At 31.6% G+C, this 17295-nt stretch overlaps 1 protein-coding gene across 1 annotated transcript in view; it reads left to right on the forward strand.

Annotated features, from left to right (window-relative positions):
• Nucleotides 1-17295, forward strand: part of LOC132723477 (uncharacterized) — a 35620-nt gene that overhangs the window by 10574 nt on the left and 7751 nt on the right. Inside the window, exons 2-4 of the mRNA XM_060708202.1 lie at nt 9262-9439; nt 15128-15312; nt 16636-16752. Of these exons, the coding sequence (XP_060564185.1) occupies nt 9313-9439; nt 15128-15312; nt 16636-16752 (429 nt within the window). The 5' untranslated portion in view covers nt 9262-9312. The remainder of the gene's footprint in view (nt 1-9261; nt 9440-15127; nt 15313-16635; nt 16753-17295) is intronic.

Raw genomic sequence — 17295 nt, forward strand, 5'->3', positions numbered from 1 at the left:
TTAGATTAACTGTTTTAATAACAGCTCAACTTGTTACAAACATAATCATCATTATGGCACGCGCTAATGAGCAATTATCGTCTGGTTTGTGTTTTCCACATGTCTGAAGGGAACAGACGAAATAAAACTATTAGTCGAGATAAACAAAGGATAATAGTGTGAAAATAACTGTTGGGGCTGAAATTTTACATCTAGATACTGAAAATATCGAAATAAAAATATCGAGATAAACAGATATTTTCAATATAGATAAAGAAGGAAGAAAATCGGGTCTTTCAAAATTTCATCGAGATAACGAAATATCGAGAAAAGCGATGTCATGATAACGATAGTTGACTGTATGTTAGTTTTTAGGAGAATCGACTTTGTCTTGAAGTTAAGTCTTGATTTTCTCTCCTATTTAACAAATTAACTGAGTTTTATTGGATGAAAGAGTTGTAAGTCACTAACTGAATATATTTGGCTTTGAGAATATGCATTATCTATCAGTCTATTAAAAAGTTTAAGGCAGCATGCTTTTGAGATTAAGTTAAAACCTCAGGGAAACTTTGGGACAGGGATATAAACTTTAAAATACTGACGGAAAATTGAAACATTACGTTTGAAGGGAAAACATCAAATAATAAGTGTTAACAATTTAATTTGAAATTGAAAGTGTTAAATAATTTTATTGATGAATATGAATTCTAATGGTATATATTTAATTCTTCACAATTGAATTTGTTTTGTTTGTAGTTATGATGATAATATGTGACAGCTATGTGACACACTGAGTGATAATATGTGACAATTTTGATGAAAATAGGTGACACTGTTGGTACAATTAATTATATGGTGTTGAATGGACTAAGTGATATCCTTAGTGATAGCTTTAATTGGTATTTTAATTTAGATATTGATAAATAATTGAATGATATTAGCTATCATCAAAGTATATCTCAAATTTTTTAAATATGATATGTATCACACTTGGTGAAAATATTTGATAATTTGTGACACTTGTTGCAATGAAATGTGACACTGTGTGATAGAATGTGACACTCTTTATGATGCTATGGAGTCTAAGTAATGCTATTAAATAAATTTTAGTAATGCTAGTAGACAATCTTTGTGAAAATATGTAATATTCATGGAGAAAATATGTGCCAACACTCTTGTATTAGATAAATTAAGCACGAAGTGTTAATTGAAGTGGCCTCCAGCTTTCCATATTATTTTTTTTTTGATAAATTGTTTCATATATTGTCAAATCAAAAGAATTAAGGTGGAAAATACCCCTTGATACATGTAATCTACTGGTTTGCTCTTTTTTTTAAATTACCAAAGCAGACAAGTTGTTTCCTGGTATTCTTTTTTAGACAAAAGGCCAATTATGTGTTATAAATAGCTCTTGGGATGCTGTTTCAAGAAGGCTTAACAGTGATTTGATGCACTTTTCCACAATAAAATTACTGAAATACTTAGTTATTGTTTTTTCCAACAGAAAAAAAAACAAAACAGAATGCTGCTTTAATGACATTCTTAGTGATAATATGCTATACTTCTGTGTACTGCAGTAAAACTGTGAAAGACTAAATCTTTACTTTATTAAGACTTGATGGTATATGGTATTTTTTCATATATGTAAAATTTGTTTGAAAATCAGTTTTATCATTGTAACAGATGTCCCATTCGTGTTTAAATATTAAGATATTATTATAGAGTGTTTGCAGGGGCGTATCACGTTGGAGGGGGGGGGGCAGGATCTGACCCACAAGTGTCTGTGCTGCATGTTTGTTTTGATGATTTCTAGGTCAAGTTTGAATATGGGTCACCTGGGTCATAATGGCCAAATATGGAAAAACTTTGTTAACACTCTAGAGGTCACATTTTTGACTCCATTGTCATCAAACTTGATCAGGATGCAGACATTGCTTGGATGTGGTTGATGGGTTAGGGGAGCGATCTAGGGCCACCATGGCCCTCTTGTTTTCCTTATACAGAATTATCAATATATAGTGAACAATTTCTTCTGTGCTGAACTCGTCCTACATTTCTCAACGGATTTTGACAAAACTTTCACAGAAGCTTTGTCATCAAGTGCACTGGCGCATATTTTGGAGTTTTGTGATTGGATAATTTTTTACCTAATTATGGCCCTTCTTTTTTTTTCCTTATACAGAATAATATAGTGAACACTTCTTCTGTGGCAATTCCTCCTACATTATTCATGTTTTACATTGCACATAGTTACATTGTTTGTTGCCTGTATTTGTATTTCAAATACAACATTTTTATCTACAATGGTGATAATTGAAAACCTGGTTTCATGGCATTGCCATGTTTCTTGTTTTACAGTTTGAATTCACCCGGCCAAAAGAACACATGAAATAAAACTGACATGTTTAGCAATTCAAATAACCTTGACCTATAAATGACCTTGACTGTCAAGGTAAAATATTAAATTAAGCTGAAATTGTCATTACTTTGTTACTTATTTACAGACTTGTGTTAATGCTTAAACAAAAGAATCCTTTTGACAAAACCTGTATGTTGAGTTATTCAAATATAAATGTTGACCTTTATTTGAGCTTGACCATAATGGTCAAATGATTGCAATTTACTTAAATTCTCTAAACATTGTTATTTATTACAAATTGCATTTATACTTGGATTAAAGAACACATATGACAAAACTGACATGTTGAATGGTTCTAATTTGACCTTGACTTTAATGGAAATTGTCTGTCAATGTCAAATTATTGAAATTTGCTAAAATTGTTAAGACTTGGGTTTTTATATACATACATTATTCATTCTTGGATAAAACAACTAATATGACTCAACCAACATGCATGATTTTGATGACCTTGACCTTATAATGACCTTGACTTTCTAAGACAAGTTATTAAATTAAGCTTTATCACATTCATTTCTGTATAAAAGAAAATGACATTTATACGCAACCAACATGTTGAATAATTTATCATAAGACTGACCAGAAAATGACCATGACCATTAAGGTCAAATTATTGAATTTTGCTGTGTAAAACTATTTTATTTTTCTAAGAATTTATTATTCATACTTGTACAAATCAGCACTTGTTGCCACACCAACATGTTGAATTTTTAAATTTTGATCTTGACCTTAAAATGACCTTGATTGTTACAGTCAAGTTGTTGAATTTTGCTCTAATTGCCATAACTTTGTTATTTATGGACAGATTTTATTCATACTTTAAAAAGTAATTCTAATGACCATGAAAATGGACCAGATAAAAAATGCAAGTATGACCATGATCTGTAAATCACCTTAATTATCAAGATAAAATATGAATTTTAAAGTAAAACAATCTGTAACACGAAAAAAATACTGTTTCATCTGAACAATTGCTTGCCCTTTTAATTGTTTGCATCGGGGCAAGAGTACAGACTATTGATGTAAAGGTGAAAGATAGTTGCATAAATTTTAATTTACGCTTATGACTAGGAACGCTGTCCCTTTGAACCTTCAAGGGAAAGAGTTTAAAAAACCCCCGCAAACCCAATCTTATAAATTTTGGGCACCTTTTTTATTTATGTAAAAATTCCATTATACATGAAACACGACCAGTGAAGAGTAACCTAACTAGTCAGAGTCTATTTTTTTATTGTGGAACTGGAAATCGAGAAGGAAGAAGATTATTTCAAAAAACAATTTAATCAATGGGTGATCAAACGGATCACAAGCATAACAGAAAATTCGTTAGTGCTTGGGTTAAATGAATCATTTCTTACTTATTTCCTCTTCATATAAATAGCTTTTTTGTTGTTTTTTAATTATTAATATTCCAATTTTTTTTAACGTTGGCGGAACCCAGCAATATTCATCTTTCCCCCTTTGGGGAAAAACGGGGCCCCAAGCCAGGGGAACAATCACTTTTCCCCTCCCCTTCAAAATATTGGGGGGCATGTTGAAGACAAAAACCAAAAACACATATTGTTTTTCAATTTTTTTAAAAGTGGTTTTTTTTTCAAAAAACTGCTCACAAAATTGTCCACAATTTGTTAAAGCAAAAAATTTTACAGGGGAATGTAAAAGGGAAAAGGGTCCACAGGGGTTTTTTAAATTTTTGAAAATATAAAAAAAACCTTTTTTGGTTTGGGAGTTAAAAAAAGGTTGGGTGAAAAAATAAAAAAGAGGTTAGTTTTAAGGGGTTTAATTTTGGAAGGTTTTTGTGAGTTTAGAACATTTAGAGGTTATTGGGATGGTAGTTTTTTTCAACACTAACATAGTACCAGGGGGGGCAACAGGATTTTAAATAGTGGTGGGTGAGGGGATTAACTTGGGGCAGCTTGATTGTTGTACCAACTGTCTGTATATCGAGGTAGAGGACTAACACGTGGTACAATCCGGCAGGATAGAAAGAGAAGAGATTATAGGAGAAAAAAACAACTCAGCCTACAAGGCTGATACGTGAGTTTATTCTTGGAGGTTATATTAATGTCTTGTATTGTTCAAGTTGTCTCTCTCTCTCTCCTCTTCTATTTTGCCCTGCCACAGTATTTTAAAACCAGGCAATGAAAACATTGTTTTTTTTTTGTATGTTTAGTCTGAAGTTGTTGAATTATTTATAAAACATTTGCAAATTTGCAAGTGCCTCTTCCGTGGAAAATTAATGGAGGTTATTTTCATAAGTGCAGTGCTGAAACAAAAGATGTTTATGTTTAACAAAAGGCTGTATTTGTTCCTATTGTATATACACAAGATTTTATGCTGGATATAAGATTTTTCAGAAAATTCTTGGCATAGTTTTGGAATTAATAACAGGGGGGCACAGAAAAAATTTATTTCATAAGTTGAAACCCAAAGGGTCCAAAAGGTAAGATTTTTGTATTAAATATTGTTTAAATTTTTTTAAAAATTTTTTTTTCAATTTTTTTTAAAGATCAAAAATTGGTCAAAGTATTATTTTCCCCATAAAATGATACTGATTGTTTCAATCTTTATGTTTTTTTCAGTTGTTTAAAAGTAACTATTTTGTTTTACACCCTAAAATAACCAGTTTTAAAATCCATAAATTATTATGTACATTTAATTTTAACTTTAGGAACTTTTTTTAAAAACCCGTCAGCCAAGACAAAAATTCTTACAAAAACTACAAATAAATTTTAGATTTTTTTTTGTTCTTAAATTTAATAATCAACAAGGGGAAATAAGTGTTTTTTAAAAAATTCTGAAAAAAAAGTTCAGATGTAAACAAATAGTCCATTTTTGTGACCTGTCTATTTTTCAACCCAAATAAATCAAGTTTAAATTTTTATTTAATTCAATTTTGAAATTACAAAAAAAACAAACCATCTTTATGTTAAACAATAAAATGTATCTATGTACCCAAAATCTCAGTATCCTAAAACTTTGTTGTTTGCTTCAGTGGTGTTTGTGCCTGCATTATGGTGTTTTGAGGAGTTTTGAATGACAATAAATGCAAAAAATGAATCCATTCTTTAGGCATAAATAAAAACAGTACAGGTTTAAACACAAGCTAGTTATAACAGGAAGATTTTAATGCCCCATCTGATAACCTTTAGTTATTTAGAAGTGTAGGTTATATAACAAAGTTTTCCTTGAGCTTGAAGCCTTTCGTGACATTAAAAACATTATGAAATAATTATGTCCCCCCATTCTGATTTACACTTTTGAGAAGTTGGGCAGTTTGTGGGAGTAGAGTTTATACTGATACAGAAACACTACCCTTTGCTGTATAACCGGTTATATATATTTTTTGAATAGTGGTGTCAAACAAATTATTAAGAAATATAAGAAGCTTTAACATAAAGTACATATTTCATTAGATCTACTATAGTATTTTATTACTGGCTGCTAAAACAGTACAAATGAATTCTGCCTCAGACTTGAACCTACAACTGCTTACACATAAGATAAGTATACTAGGTAATCTGAGAAATATAATATACATTTGTATATAAAAAACAACAACAACAGATCACCCTTTGATTTAGAATTGCTCATATAAATAAACATGTTTATTTTTCTTTCTTACTGTACCTGTTGACTCTATTGATGTTTACTGAAATAAACCAGTAAGACTGTAAGCATTCATACCTATAAACTAGTCATGACAACCTTTACACTTTTAAACCCAGTTAATTAGTTTGTAGGATCATGTCAACCTAGTAACCATTTTACTTTCATGTGAATCTACCTAAACTATCATGTAAATGTATGAATGTTTTTACATTCATGTAAACCAACCAATTAACCATTCTACTTTCATGTAAATCTACCTATACAATCATGTAAATGAATGAATGTTTTTACATTCATGTAAACCTATACAATCATGTAAACCAAATAACCATTCTACTTTAATGTAAACCTACCTATGCAATCATGTAAACCTATTAACTATTCTTCTTTCATGTAAACCTACCTATGCAATGATGTAAATCTTTTTACCATTCTACTTTCATGTAAACCTACATATGCAATAACTTTCATGTAAACATGCCTATATAATCATGTTAACTTATTAATCATTCTGCTTTTATGTAAACCTACCTATACAATGATGTAAACCTATTAATCATTATTCTTTTATGTTAACCTATTTTTAAAATCATGTATTAAAACCTATTAAATATTATACTGTCATGTAAACCTACCTAAAAATCATGTTAACATAATCTACACTGAACAAAAGTTCTAACCGATCACCCTGAGTTTTCGCTTATATATGAAAAAGAATAATACCAATAGATGTGACTTTTATTTTATTTCGAAGAGAATGAAGACATTGAGTATAATAAAATTATAACATTTTCTATTTAAATAATACTTTATCGATATTTAAAAAAAAATATTTTTATGAACAGCCACTCACCTGTCTGATAGAGGCTTCAGCATTCAACATTCCAACTGCTACGGCATGATCCTGCATCGACATTCATGCCATGTTTTATGTTTTTTCACTTATAAAGTTAACAAGGATTTCTGCAATGTAAAATTTAATACTCACCACGCTCTGCACGAACATTTCGTGCAAAAATGTGTAAACCGCGCCCTGTCTCCCGCGTGAGTGCATGGAACCGTATTAAATAAACATATTCATTTATTCCATAATATTTAAATCTATGAAGAATTTATCTCATATGTGATAAATTCTTGTTTTTATGGATCATCTATTAGATAATAAGCAGGTTGTGCAACTATGCCTGTTTTGTGTTCTAGAAGTAACACAACAGTGTCTAAATATAATGATATATGTGCTAGATTTGGAACCTGGAAGTTGTAGGCCAAATCAAAAATATTTTTATGCAATGGGCAACCATTAAAAATTATTTATCTTTCCATATTTGGAGGTTACCCTAGTGTTAATTGACAAATATAAGCCTTCTATATTTATGACGACAAGTGTTGACTAAGTTACTGTACCAGAAACAAACAGACTAGTTCCTGGTATATTTATGATGGTAACCAATGATTGAGTTTTTGTCCGTAACTGTTGACAGAGTTACCATACTAAGATCTCCAAGACTGATACACAGTCTAGCTCCAACAGATTTATAGTCATAAATAATGACAACAAATGAGGTTTCTGAATTCCCATGCAAACTCACTCATTAAATCAAACCATAACCAGGTGTATGGCTAAAACTACAACACTTTGTCAGCATATGTCACATGCAAAATTGACTACCCACAAAAAATGCTACCATGAGAAATTATTAATGTTGTTTTCACATTAATTATAACTTGCCTGAAAGATTTTAAATGATCTTGGCACCATTTTGCAGCACTTGTATGTATATATAACCTTGAACCCAAAATTCCTATGTAATAAATCAAGTACATACTTTGAGAAATTCTTTGTCCAGACTGGTAAACGTTTTTGCATTATATTTATTAGGATTTCAAGACAACTAAACGATGTATTGCTTGCAAGTTTACTGTTCTTCCATAAAAGTCAAGCTCTTACTTGTTTTTGTGACAATTTGTTTGTGGGCATTTTTAGCTTGTCTGTTTCAAGAAAAAGCTAAGCTACTATTGATTGCTGAGTTTTCCTTGTCATGCTTAAACTTTAATGTAGCTATTTTCACAAACACTTTAAAAGATATCAATACGAAACTTGGAATACTTGCTTATTGTGACAAGTACAGTTATAAGACAAGGGACATATATTCTAAAAAGCTATTCCTTCTGACTATATTTTCCTATAACTTAGAATTTTGTTAAAATGGCTCAGAAAGTAGAATATGTAGTTTTAAAAAAAATGAAAAGGTGAAACTTAATTGGAATAATCATAACAAAACACAGTGTAATACAGGGGGAATAATCTCAAGAGTAATATTTTTAGGAGTTATATAACTTATATAAAATTTTATTATTGATATTTAATGCTCTCAAGAGGCAAGTGTAAGCACCATATGCAGTACACTTGTTATATTTTGTTATTTAAATTCCTTACAAAAATCTAACGATCGTTCCATATTTAAAGCTGGCCATATCCATTACAAAATTAAGTCACTTTTATTCATTTTCTCTTCATACTTGGATGCTTAGTTGACAGTATTATGACAGAAACCAGTGAGCTTTTTGCTGCAATGAATAATGCATGTAAGACACAAAGATTATATAGTAGTTAATCTTATGCGTAGTTTGACATAGTAAAGTACTAAACTGAGATACAACGTCAACTGATTAATGTTATATGTTAATTGTACATAATTACATATATAAGTGTTTGTTTCCTAAATGTCCTGTACTATTAAAGCAATACTTGAATTGTATAGAAAAACAATAAAGTTTTCAAAACCAAATTTTAAACTGCTATTTTTAGCTCATCTAGTAAGAAATGAAATATTTTAACTCTTAACCTGCTGTAACCAGAAATTATAAGCCTCCTCCGCACATCCATGCTGTCTGGTCAGCTTCTTTACTACTGGCTGAAAAATTAACTTTTTATTTTGATATCCCTGAATTGAAAGTGGACAGTTCCAAAATTGCAAGCTGGACAAGACCTTTAACCTTAGTCTACTTTAATGCGACCAGTGCGGACCAATCTTACCCAGCATGTCCTTGCCATGTGATCATGGTCTGCACTGTTTGCTATTCAGTCAATACATAATTTTGAAACTTTCCCAACAAATGAGAATAGTTTTGTCGAGATTGAAAGATGGACAAGTCCATTTAAGATATCTGGACCCGGGTGAAAGGAATAAAGTAGGTTTTGGTAAGCTTTAAAAGTGATAACTTATACTGTTCATTGTATGATATTTCAGAGTAGACAAGAGTGTGGGAGCACAAGTTTGTGCAGGTGACAACCAGGCTCAATGTTGCTCATCTTACCTACAATGGGATGTGGTCGTAGTAAGCAGCACTCTCCCAAACTATGTGATGAGGAGAGAGAACATAACTACAGCAAAGAGAAACATAACAACAAGAAAAAGAAATCTAAAGGTAACTAGAACTATCGCTGAATGCGATTCATACCCCCACCAATGTCCTTTACAGAAGACGACTTGGAAAGGTGGTTAAGGGAATAACTTTAGTGGCACAAATACATATACATAAAAAGAAATTATCTCTGGTGAAAAAAAGACTAATTGTACTGGTAATAGTATAAATATATACTGTTAAATCATGTTCGAAACAGTTACAAATAACCTTTCATTTTCCCAATGTACTAAACATTTTCTAAGTCAATTTTTGACCTTCAAGTGTGGCCTTGACCTTAAGCCGGCACAAGGGTAAGATGAGTTCTGCACATTGCCCAGTTGGGGTGAACATTTGAGTAAAGTTTGAAGAAAATCCTTCCATCAGTATAAAATTTATAGAGCAGACACGACATATTGTCTAATATTGATTATATGTAAATTTAAAGACTTAAAAAGGGGCATAACTTTGTTAAAATGCAATACAGAGTTATGAAACTTGACCTGCATATCTTATTAGTGACACCTTATATATCTTTTAAGTTTCAAGCAAATACCTGTGCTAGTTTCAGAAATATTCAAGTACATGTTAAAATTTAAGAACATTTTCTAAGTCAATTTTTGACCTTCAAGTGTGACCTTGACCTTTAGCCGGCACAAAAGTAACATGGATTCTGCACATAACCTTGTTGAGGTGAACATTTGAGTAAAGTTTGAAGAAAATTCTTCCATTGGCATAGGATTTATAGAGCGGACACGACATATTGTCTAATATTTGATTGTATGTAAATTTGAAGACTTAAAAAGGGGCATAACTTTGTTAAAATGCAATACAGAGTTATGAAACTTGACCAGCATATCTTAATTGTGACACTTCATATATATTTTAAAGTTTCAAGCAAATACCTTTACTAGTTTCAGAAATATTCAAATACATGTTAAAATTTAAGAATATTTTCTAAGTCAATTTTTGACCTTCAAGTGTGACCTTGACCTTAAGCGGGCAAAAGGGTGACATTGGTTCTGCACATCCCCTTGGTGAACATTTGAGCCAAGATTGAAGAAAATATTTCAATTAGTGTAGGACTTAAGAGCGGATACGACATACTGTCTAATATTTGACTGTTTGATTTTTGACCTTCAATTGTGACCTTGACCTTGAGCTGACACATGGGCAACATGGGTTCTGCACATCCCCTTGTTGAGGTGAACATTTGAGCCAAGTTTGAAGAAAATCCTTCAATTGGTAAAGGATTTATAGAGCGGACATGAAAATTGAGACGCACGGACCGACCGACCGACGGATGCAACAAAGCGAATCCATTATAGCCCCCCACACATTTTGTGGTGGGGGTATAATAAATGTACAGTGTAACCTCTGAAGAAGAGGCCTCTGAAAAACCAAAAAAAATCCTGTGTTCTTCCCAAAGAGTATCAATTCACTATGAATTTTTCCCAACCTCTCATAACACCTCTTAGTAACAACTAAAATCTTTGTCTCCCAAAGGGTGTTGCTTTGCAAAGGTTTTTTACTGTATGTACAGGGCAAGATAAATTGTAACATAGCTTAAGCTGTTTACAAATATTGGTATTCTCATTGGTGAAATAAATCTCATATTTGTTTACCAAAAAAATAACATTTCTGTCTAGAAAACTTGGAGATTTCTGTGAAAAGTTCCAGAGGTCTCTTATCAGAATATAGCAGAAACTGGATCAACATCTAATTACACTCATAAAACTAAACTGTCACTAAAAATAAACTATTTGTTATAATAATTATAACAAAAAGGTTTTAATGAAATTTTATTTTTTTTTGCTATTAGGATGATATACATTTTGAATAACTTTAAACATAATTATATTGTTTGGTTCTTTTCATTTTGGGTTCTGGATGTTAAATTGGATGACCTTTCACCTTCTTTTTAATTTTGACCTACTCAGCTTTCAAATTTTAAATTTTACTAAGATGGCATACTCATATAAGCCTAAAGTTTTCTAAAAACAGCAAAACTTCTATAATTATGTGACCATTTACTATATTTACATTAAGTTGATGGCACCATTACATTTAAGTAGCTCACCTGTCAAATAGTGTCGGAATGAGCTTTTATGATCACTCATTGTTTTGGCATACTTTGTAAGTCTGTTTACATTTTACTTCTACAACATCTTGTCTACCACTGAGCCAATGTTGATGAAAACATTGCAGAAAGAATATAGGGCGGGGTCACTTTTCATTATAAATATTTTTACCAGTGCAACATGTATTTTGGTGAGTTAATAAATATATGTCTATCATTCTTGTTAAATTTTAGTACCAGTTGTACAGTACTTTATTCATGTTATGATGGTGGGTATTTACTTTCAAAGTACCTGTACTTATCTGTTGTTATTATTGTTTTGCAAGTAATTGCCAATTTCTCAACAAAATATTTGGCAAAACGTGACAAGGGAAGAAACTTGTGCCAGGCACAGAACTCCAGCTACTCCTGCATCTGAACACTATAAGTGCTAAGTGGACACCATTATAGACAGTAATGAGACAATTCTCTTCTTGTATAACTCTGAAATACCAAATTCACAAACATAAACATTTACCCCTGGAAATGATTCAACGTGTTTTAATGATTTATTGCAAAAGCTTTAGCTAGTTTTTATAGCAGTGAAATATTGTATGATAATACCCATCAGCTACACATGCAGTAAATACAGCATAATGATAAAATCTATGTATTGATAAGTGTTATATTGTATTGTAATGTATCCATTTGGTTCTATTGAAGATGATATAGAAAGTTGAAACACCAACAAACAATCTGACAATAGGGCAATTAGGCTGAAGATAGAAATAGAATATAATTATATTACTATTCTCATTTGTTAAATACAGTTATTTAGTTACCCTAAACAAATCATTTCTCAGCGGATGTTCAGTAAAATGCCAAAGTTTGTGGTGGATTGTACCAAGGCTACTTTGTATAAAGATGATATTGAAATAATAATGTTCAGACCTAAAGTTACTTAGTATGGGAACATGTTCAGGCCTAAAGTTACTTTGTATATAAAGATAGTATAGGGAACATGTACAGACACAATGTTATTTGAATATAAAGATTTTATAGGTAACATATTCAGACCCATTAAAAAGTATGGAAACATGTTCAGACTCCAGGTTACTTTGTATAGGGAATATATTCACACTGGGCACTTTGTTAAGGAACACATTAAGTTCCAAGGAATCTTTGTATATGATAATTATAAAGGGAACATGTTCAGACTCCAATTAACTATAAGTTAAGCATTGTATAGTCACATATTCCGACTCAATGTAACTTTGTATATGGATTTTGTATAGGGAACATGTTCAGACTCAAAGTTTCTTTGTATATGGATATTGTATACTTAGGGAACATATTCAGACCTGAGGTTTTGTTGTATATGGATATGGAATAGGGAACAGGTCCAGACTCAATTTTACTTTCTAAATGTGTATTGTATATGAAGGTATGTATTATTTATAAAGAATGTATAGAGAATATGTTTGGTCCAAGGTTACTCTGCATAGAAAGATTGTATAGAAAACAGGTAAATGCAGTAATGATATTAAGTACAAGTGAAGGCTTAATATCATTTTATTGCATTTTATTTATTGTGATTAATTTCAGGTAAATTTTAGTTTGCTTTCAGTAGTATTTAATTAGCAAAAATAAAGGGAAAAATACAAAATCATGATTTGTTTAATGGAATAACCAATTGTACATTGAAAACTGCATGAAGATTTTAGCTCACAAATAATATAACAATCATTTGTGATGGCCTTTTCTTAGTCTGTATATCTGTCCATTGTTAACTTTCCAATGACTTCTCCTTTGAAACCACTTGAATAAACTGAGTGAAATTTGTATGCAATGTTCCTTGCATGAAGCTCTACCAAAATTGCTTAAATCATTCTGGTTTATTGAATACCTGGGTCAAAGAAGCTAAAAATGTTGATTTTTAAAAAGTTCTCTTCTACTAAACCACAATGCCCTGAGCTAAGATATTTTGTGGGTAGCATTATCTAGATAATCTTCAGCTGAGGTATTTAAATCGTGTCTCATGTTCAAATTTGGTCACACCCTTGGCTAGGGGACTCTTAGTATATATAGATGTTAAGGGAAAAAAACATTTATTATGCCTTCTTGTGTTAAAGCGCATATCCTACTTCTTAGATGTTTAACATGTAGGATTTACATAGTAGACATCTACTGAAATTATATAATTCATGGTTCGCTGGATGAAAAATTACTCAAATGAGACCTGTTTAACTACTTCTTCATTATTACATTGTGACCTTTACTAGTAATGGATCTCAGGAGAGCCATCTGGCCATGATGGCTCTCTTATTTTGTTCAGTTTTTCTCTAATGACCAAGAAAGTCTGTCTACTCCCTAAAAGCTTTAAACAATCTTATAGTCAGTTCTTGAAAGAGTTGTAACATAGAATGTCTCTTGCTATTTAACACACATGAATGTTGTATGAAGAAATACAACAGAAACTGTTGCAGAACAAAAGTTTTAACTGTTTAACAATGATTTTGTGCATAAGCCATTCCTTCCTTCAGGTATTTATAAAGTATAGGCAGCAGATCAATAGTTTTATACACTGTAAATGCTCTGATAGATCTGAAATAAATTGATGATAGACTTGAAACAATAAAATTTTTTTTTAGTTATCCAAATATACAGAAATGTCCCTACAAATGTGCTAATTATTAGACACACACAGATAGTTTAGGAGCTTGTATTTAATGTTGGATTATAACTGACATATTCATACATTTCTAACAATTTAGACCACTGTTCTCCCCACAGATCACACCTAATGAGTTTGACCTTTTAACTATCAGGTTTGTCACATCTCACAATTTTCAATTCTCATCATGCAGCTGCCTTGTCATTAGATGCCTATTCCCATGTGACCTTGTTTGTGGAACAAATTATGTCAGTATGTTTCTATGAAGTTTTATGTCTGTTGACAAGTGTATCCACTTGATGGAATAAGGAAATAGGTGTATACCAACTAGGTTTTGTTTTAACAGTATTTGCTATAGATCTGTTTAATGGGATCTCCCCTGATACTAATGTGCTAATGGGATAATCTGATAGTTTAGTGTCTGTCATATTTAATTACTATCTCTGTGTTCACGGTCTTAGATATTTTTAGTGGTGCAGTCCTCTACCAAAGTTGTTAGTGCACTCATTTAATCAAATATGGGCAGGGGGGCTCCCCTCCCCCCACCAAATTATTTGGCATGAAGCATTCTAGAAAAGTTTTTTATAATAATAATCTGCGCTGGAGTAAATAAACACCTCAATTACTGAATTATATATAATAGACATGTATTGCTTTTTTTTCAAATAATAATTTCTAAACAAAAATGTTTCAATCTGTGATTGAGAAAATTCCTGTCTTGTTAAACTATATATATTACACTTCATATAAGCCGCTTCATGACAAAACAAACAAAATGGGTTTGCGACCAGAATGGATCCAGACCAGCCTGCGCATCAGTGCAGTCTGATCAGGATCCATGCTGTTCGCTATCAGTTTCTCTACTTGTTATAGGGTCTGTAAGCGAACAGCATGGATCCTGATCTGGTCTGGATCCATGCTGGTCGCAAACGCTCTATGTTGGTTTTGTTGTGACGCGGCTCATATTATATTTGTATAGGTGAGAATAAGGAGAATAAGGAAAACAAGGAGACTGGCGGACAACAGAAGACAAAGTCTAAGATGTCACCTGTAAAAACCATAGTTAATTCATTAAAACCACCACCACCTAATCTCAATGGATCTCCCAAGCAGACTACCCTTCACTTAGATATTGAGTATCCAGCATATAAACAAAAAGAAATGGTAATGTATTACTCTATACAATGAAGCCCTAATACTATTTAAATTCTTAAAGCTCTTGGGTAAATAAAATGTATGTTTTCATTTAAAGGGACTCCACTGAGGTTTTTTTGACATGACAGGATTGGAAATATTAAGAGATTTGTGTACCATTTTATGTAGGTCAGAACCAAAAATTTGTGGCATTCCCTCATCCCTTTTCTAGAATAATCATTTTTATTGTTCAAACTGACCAAAAAGGGAAAAGCATAACTAAGTTTCCTCACTCAAATCAGGCTAAATTGCACTATCAGTTTTCAATTAAATTTTGAGTATATTTCTTATCATCCTTTGTAGATTTTTTTCTATGTAAATTTCAGATTTTATGATCTTGGAGGCTTTTTTATGTGTCAGATTTCGATGATTTTTATAGCTCGCCTGAATGTATATTTAAAGCAGCATGCCTCCAGATTCATGTTTATTTTTATGAACATTTTGAAAATGTGTTAAAATGTAAACGTATTGTGAAGTGAACATTAATTACAAATGTCACTTACAGCCCATGTATGTCTCCAAAAAAGGGTCAAAATATGCAAAAATACCTGTCACTGCATTAGTAACGCAGTGGAAATATGATCGGTCATTTATCGCACGTTATGTATATTGAAAATATTTACTTTTATCTTAATTCTATTTAATTTTTTTAAAATTCTTAGTACATTTTTCTCAAGTTCGTTTTTCATGAAATATTTTGGCTCATCTGGAGGCATGCAGCTTTAAGCTCACCTTAGCACACAGAGCTCACATGAGCTTTTAGGGTAGATGGCTGTCTGTTCTCCAAAATAATTTTGCGGACATTATAACAGCTTCATTCTTTTTTAAAACTAAACTTGTAAAAACTGGTATTGTTTTATTATTAATACCCAAATTTGAGACTGCTGAAACTATGTACAACTATGCATTTTCAACTCACTTAATTTCATCAAAAAAGGAGGCTGTGCCAAGTATTTTATCACTTTTCTTCAACAGATTACTAAAAGCATTTTTTGATGACAAAAATGTAAGATTCTTTCTATTTCTTTCACCAAATAAGCTAATTAATAGTGAACACACTTTCCCCTTTATATCAATATCATATGAGATCAGTTAGTTTTGAGAATAAATTACATATAGTGCAACACTTTGTAACATTTTTTATACCCTTACCAAACACCAGACTACATGTATGTTTGATTGGGGTATGAAACATATATAGGCTAGACTAGGCCAGACTTTTGAAATGTTTAGATGCTAGAGTAACGGTGTTAATACTGGTGTTATAGACATAAATTTATCTGGTATTTTCAGGATAGGTTAGCTGTTCCACCTAATAAAGAAGTAAAAGAATTTCGAGGGAAACAAAACATCAGGGTGACCCATAGTCAGATAGCCTTTTTTGAAATGCTTGACAAGAAGATTGAGCAGGTACAGTTTGCTTATTATATCTACATATATAGCATGTGATCAGGTACTGGTAAAATATTTAAATTATTTATCATCTTTTATGTCTTCAAAAGGAAAACAAAATTAAAAACTCATTAAAAATAGATGTCAGTGGGTGTGTGGTAAGTATGTTAAGTGACAAACCTTTATATATGAATTTTTAAAGAGATAACCTGGTAACTTTGTAAATAAACATTGAAGTTATAGGCCAGTAATTATTGTAATAATAACTGAACCTGGATGATACGGTATACATTTTTAGTTCACCTGTCACAAAGTGACAGGGTGAGCTTTTGTGATCGCTTTTCGTCCGGCGTCCGTCCATAAACTTTTACTTTAAATGACATCTCCTCATAAACCACTAAGCCAATTTCATCCAAACTTCACAGGAATGTTCCTTTGGTGGTCACCTTTAAAAATTGTTCAAAGAATTTAATTCCATGCAGAACTCTGGTTGCCATGGCAACCGAAAGAAAAAACTTTAAATATCTTCTTTTAAAAAACCCTAAGAGCTAGAGCTTAGAT

Source organism: Ruditapes philippinarum, unplaced genomic scaffold (genome assembly GCF_026571515.1).
Source record: "Ruditapes philippinarum isolate M1 unplaced genomic scaffold, ASM2657151v2 ctg611_1_1_1_1, whole genome shotgun sequence".
In the NCBI taxonomy this organism is placed as follows: domain Eukaryota; kingdom Metazoa; phylum Mollusca; class Bivalvia; order Venerida; family Veneridae; genus Ruditapes; species Ruditapes philippinarum.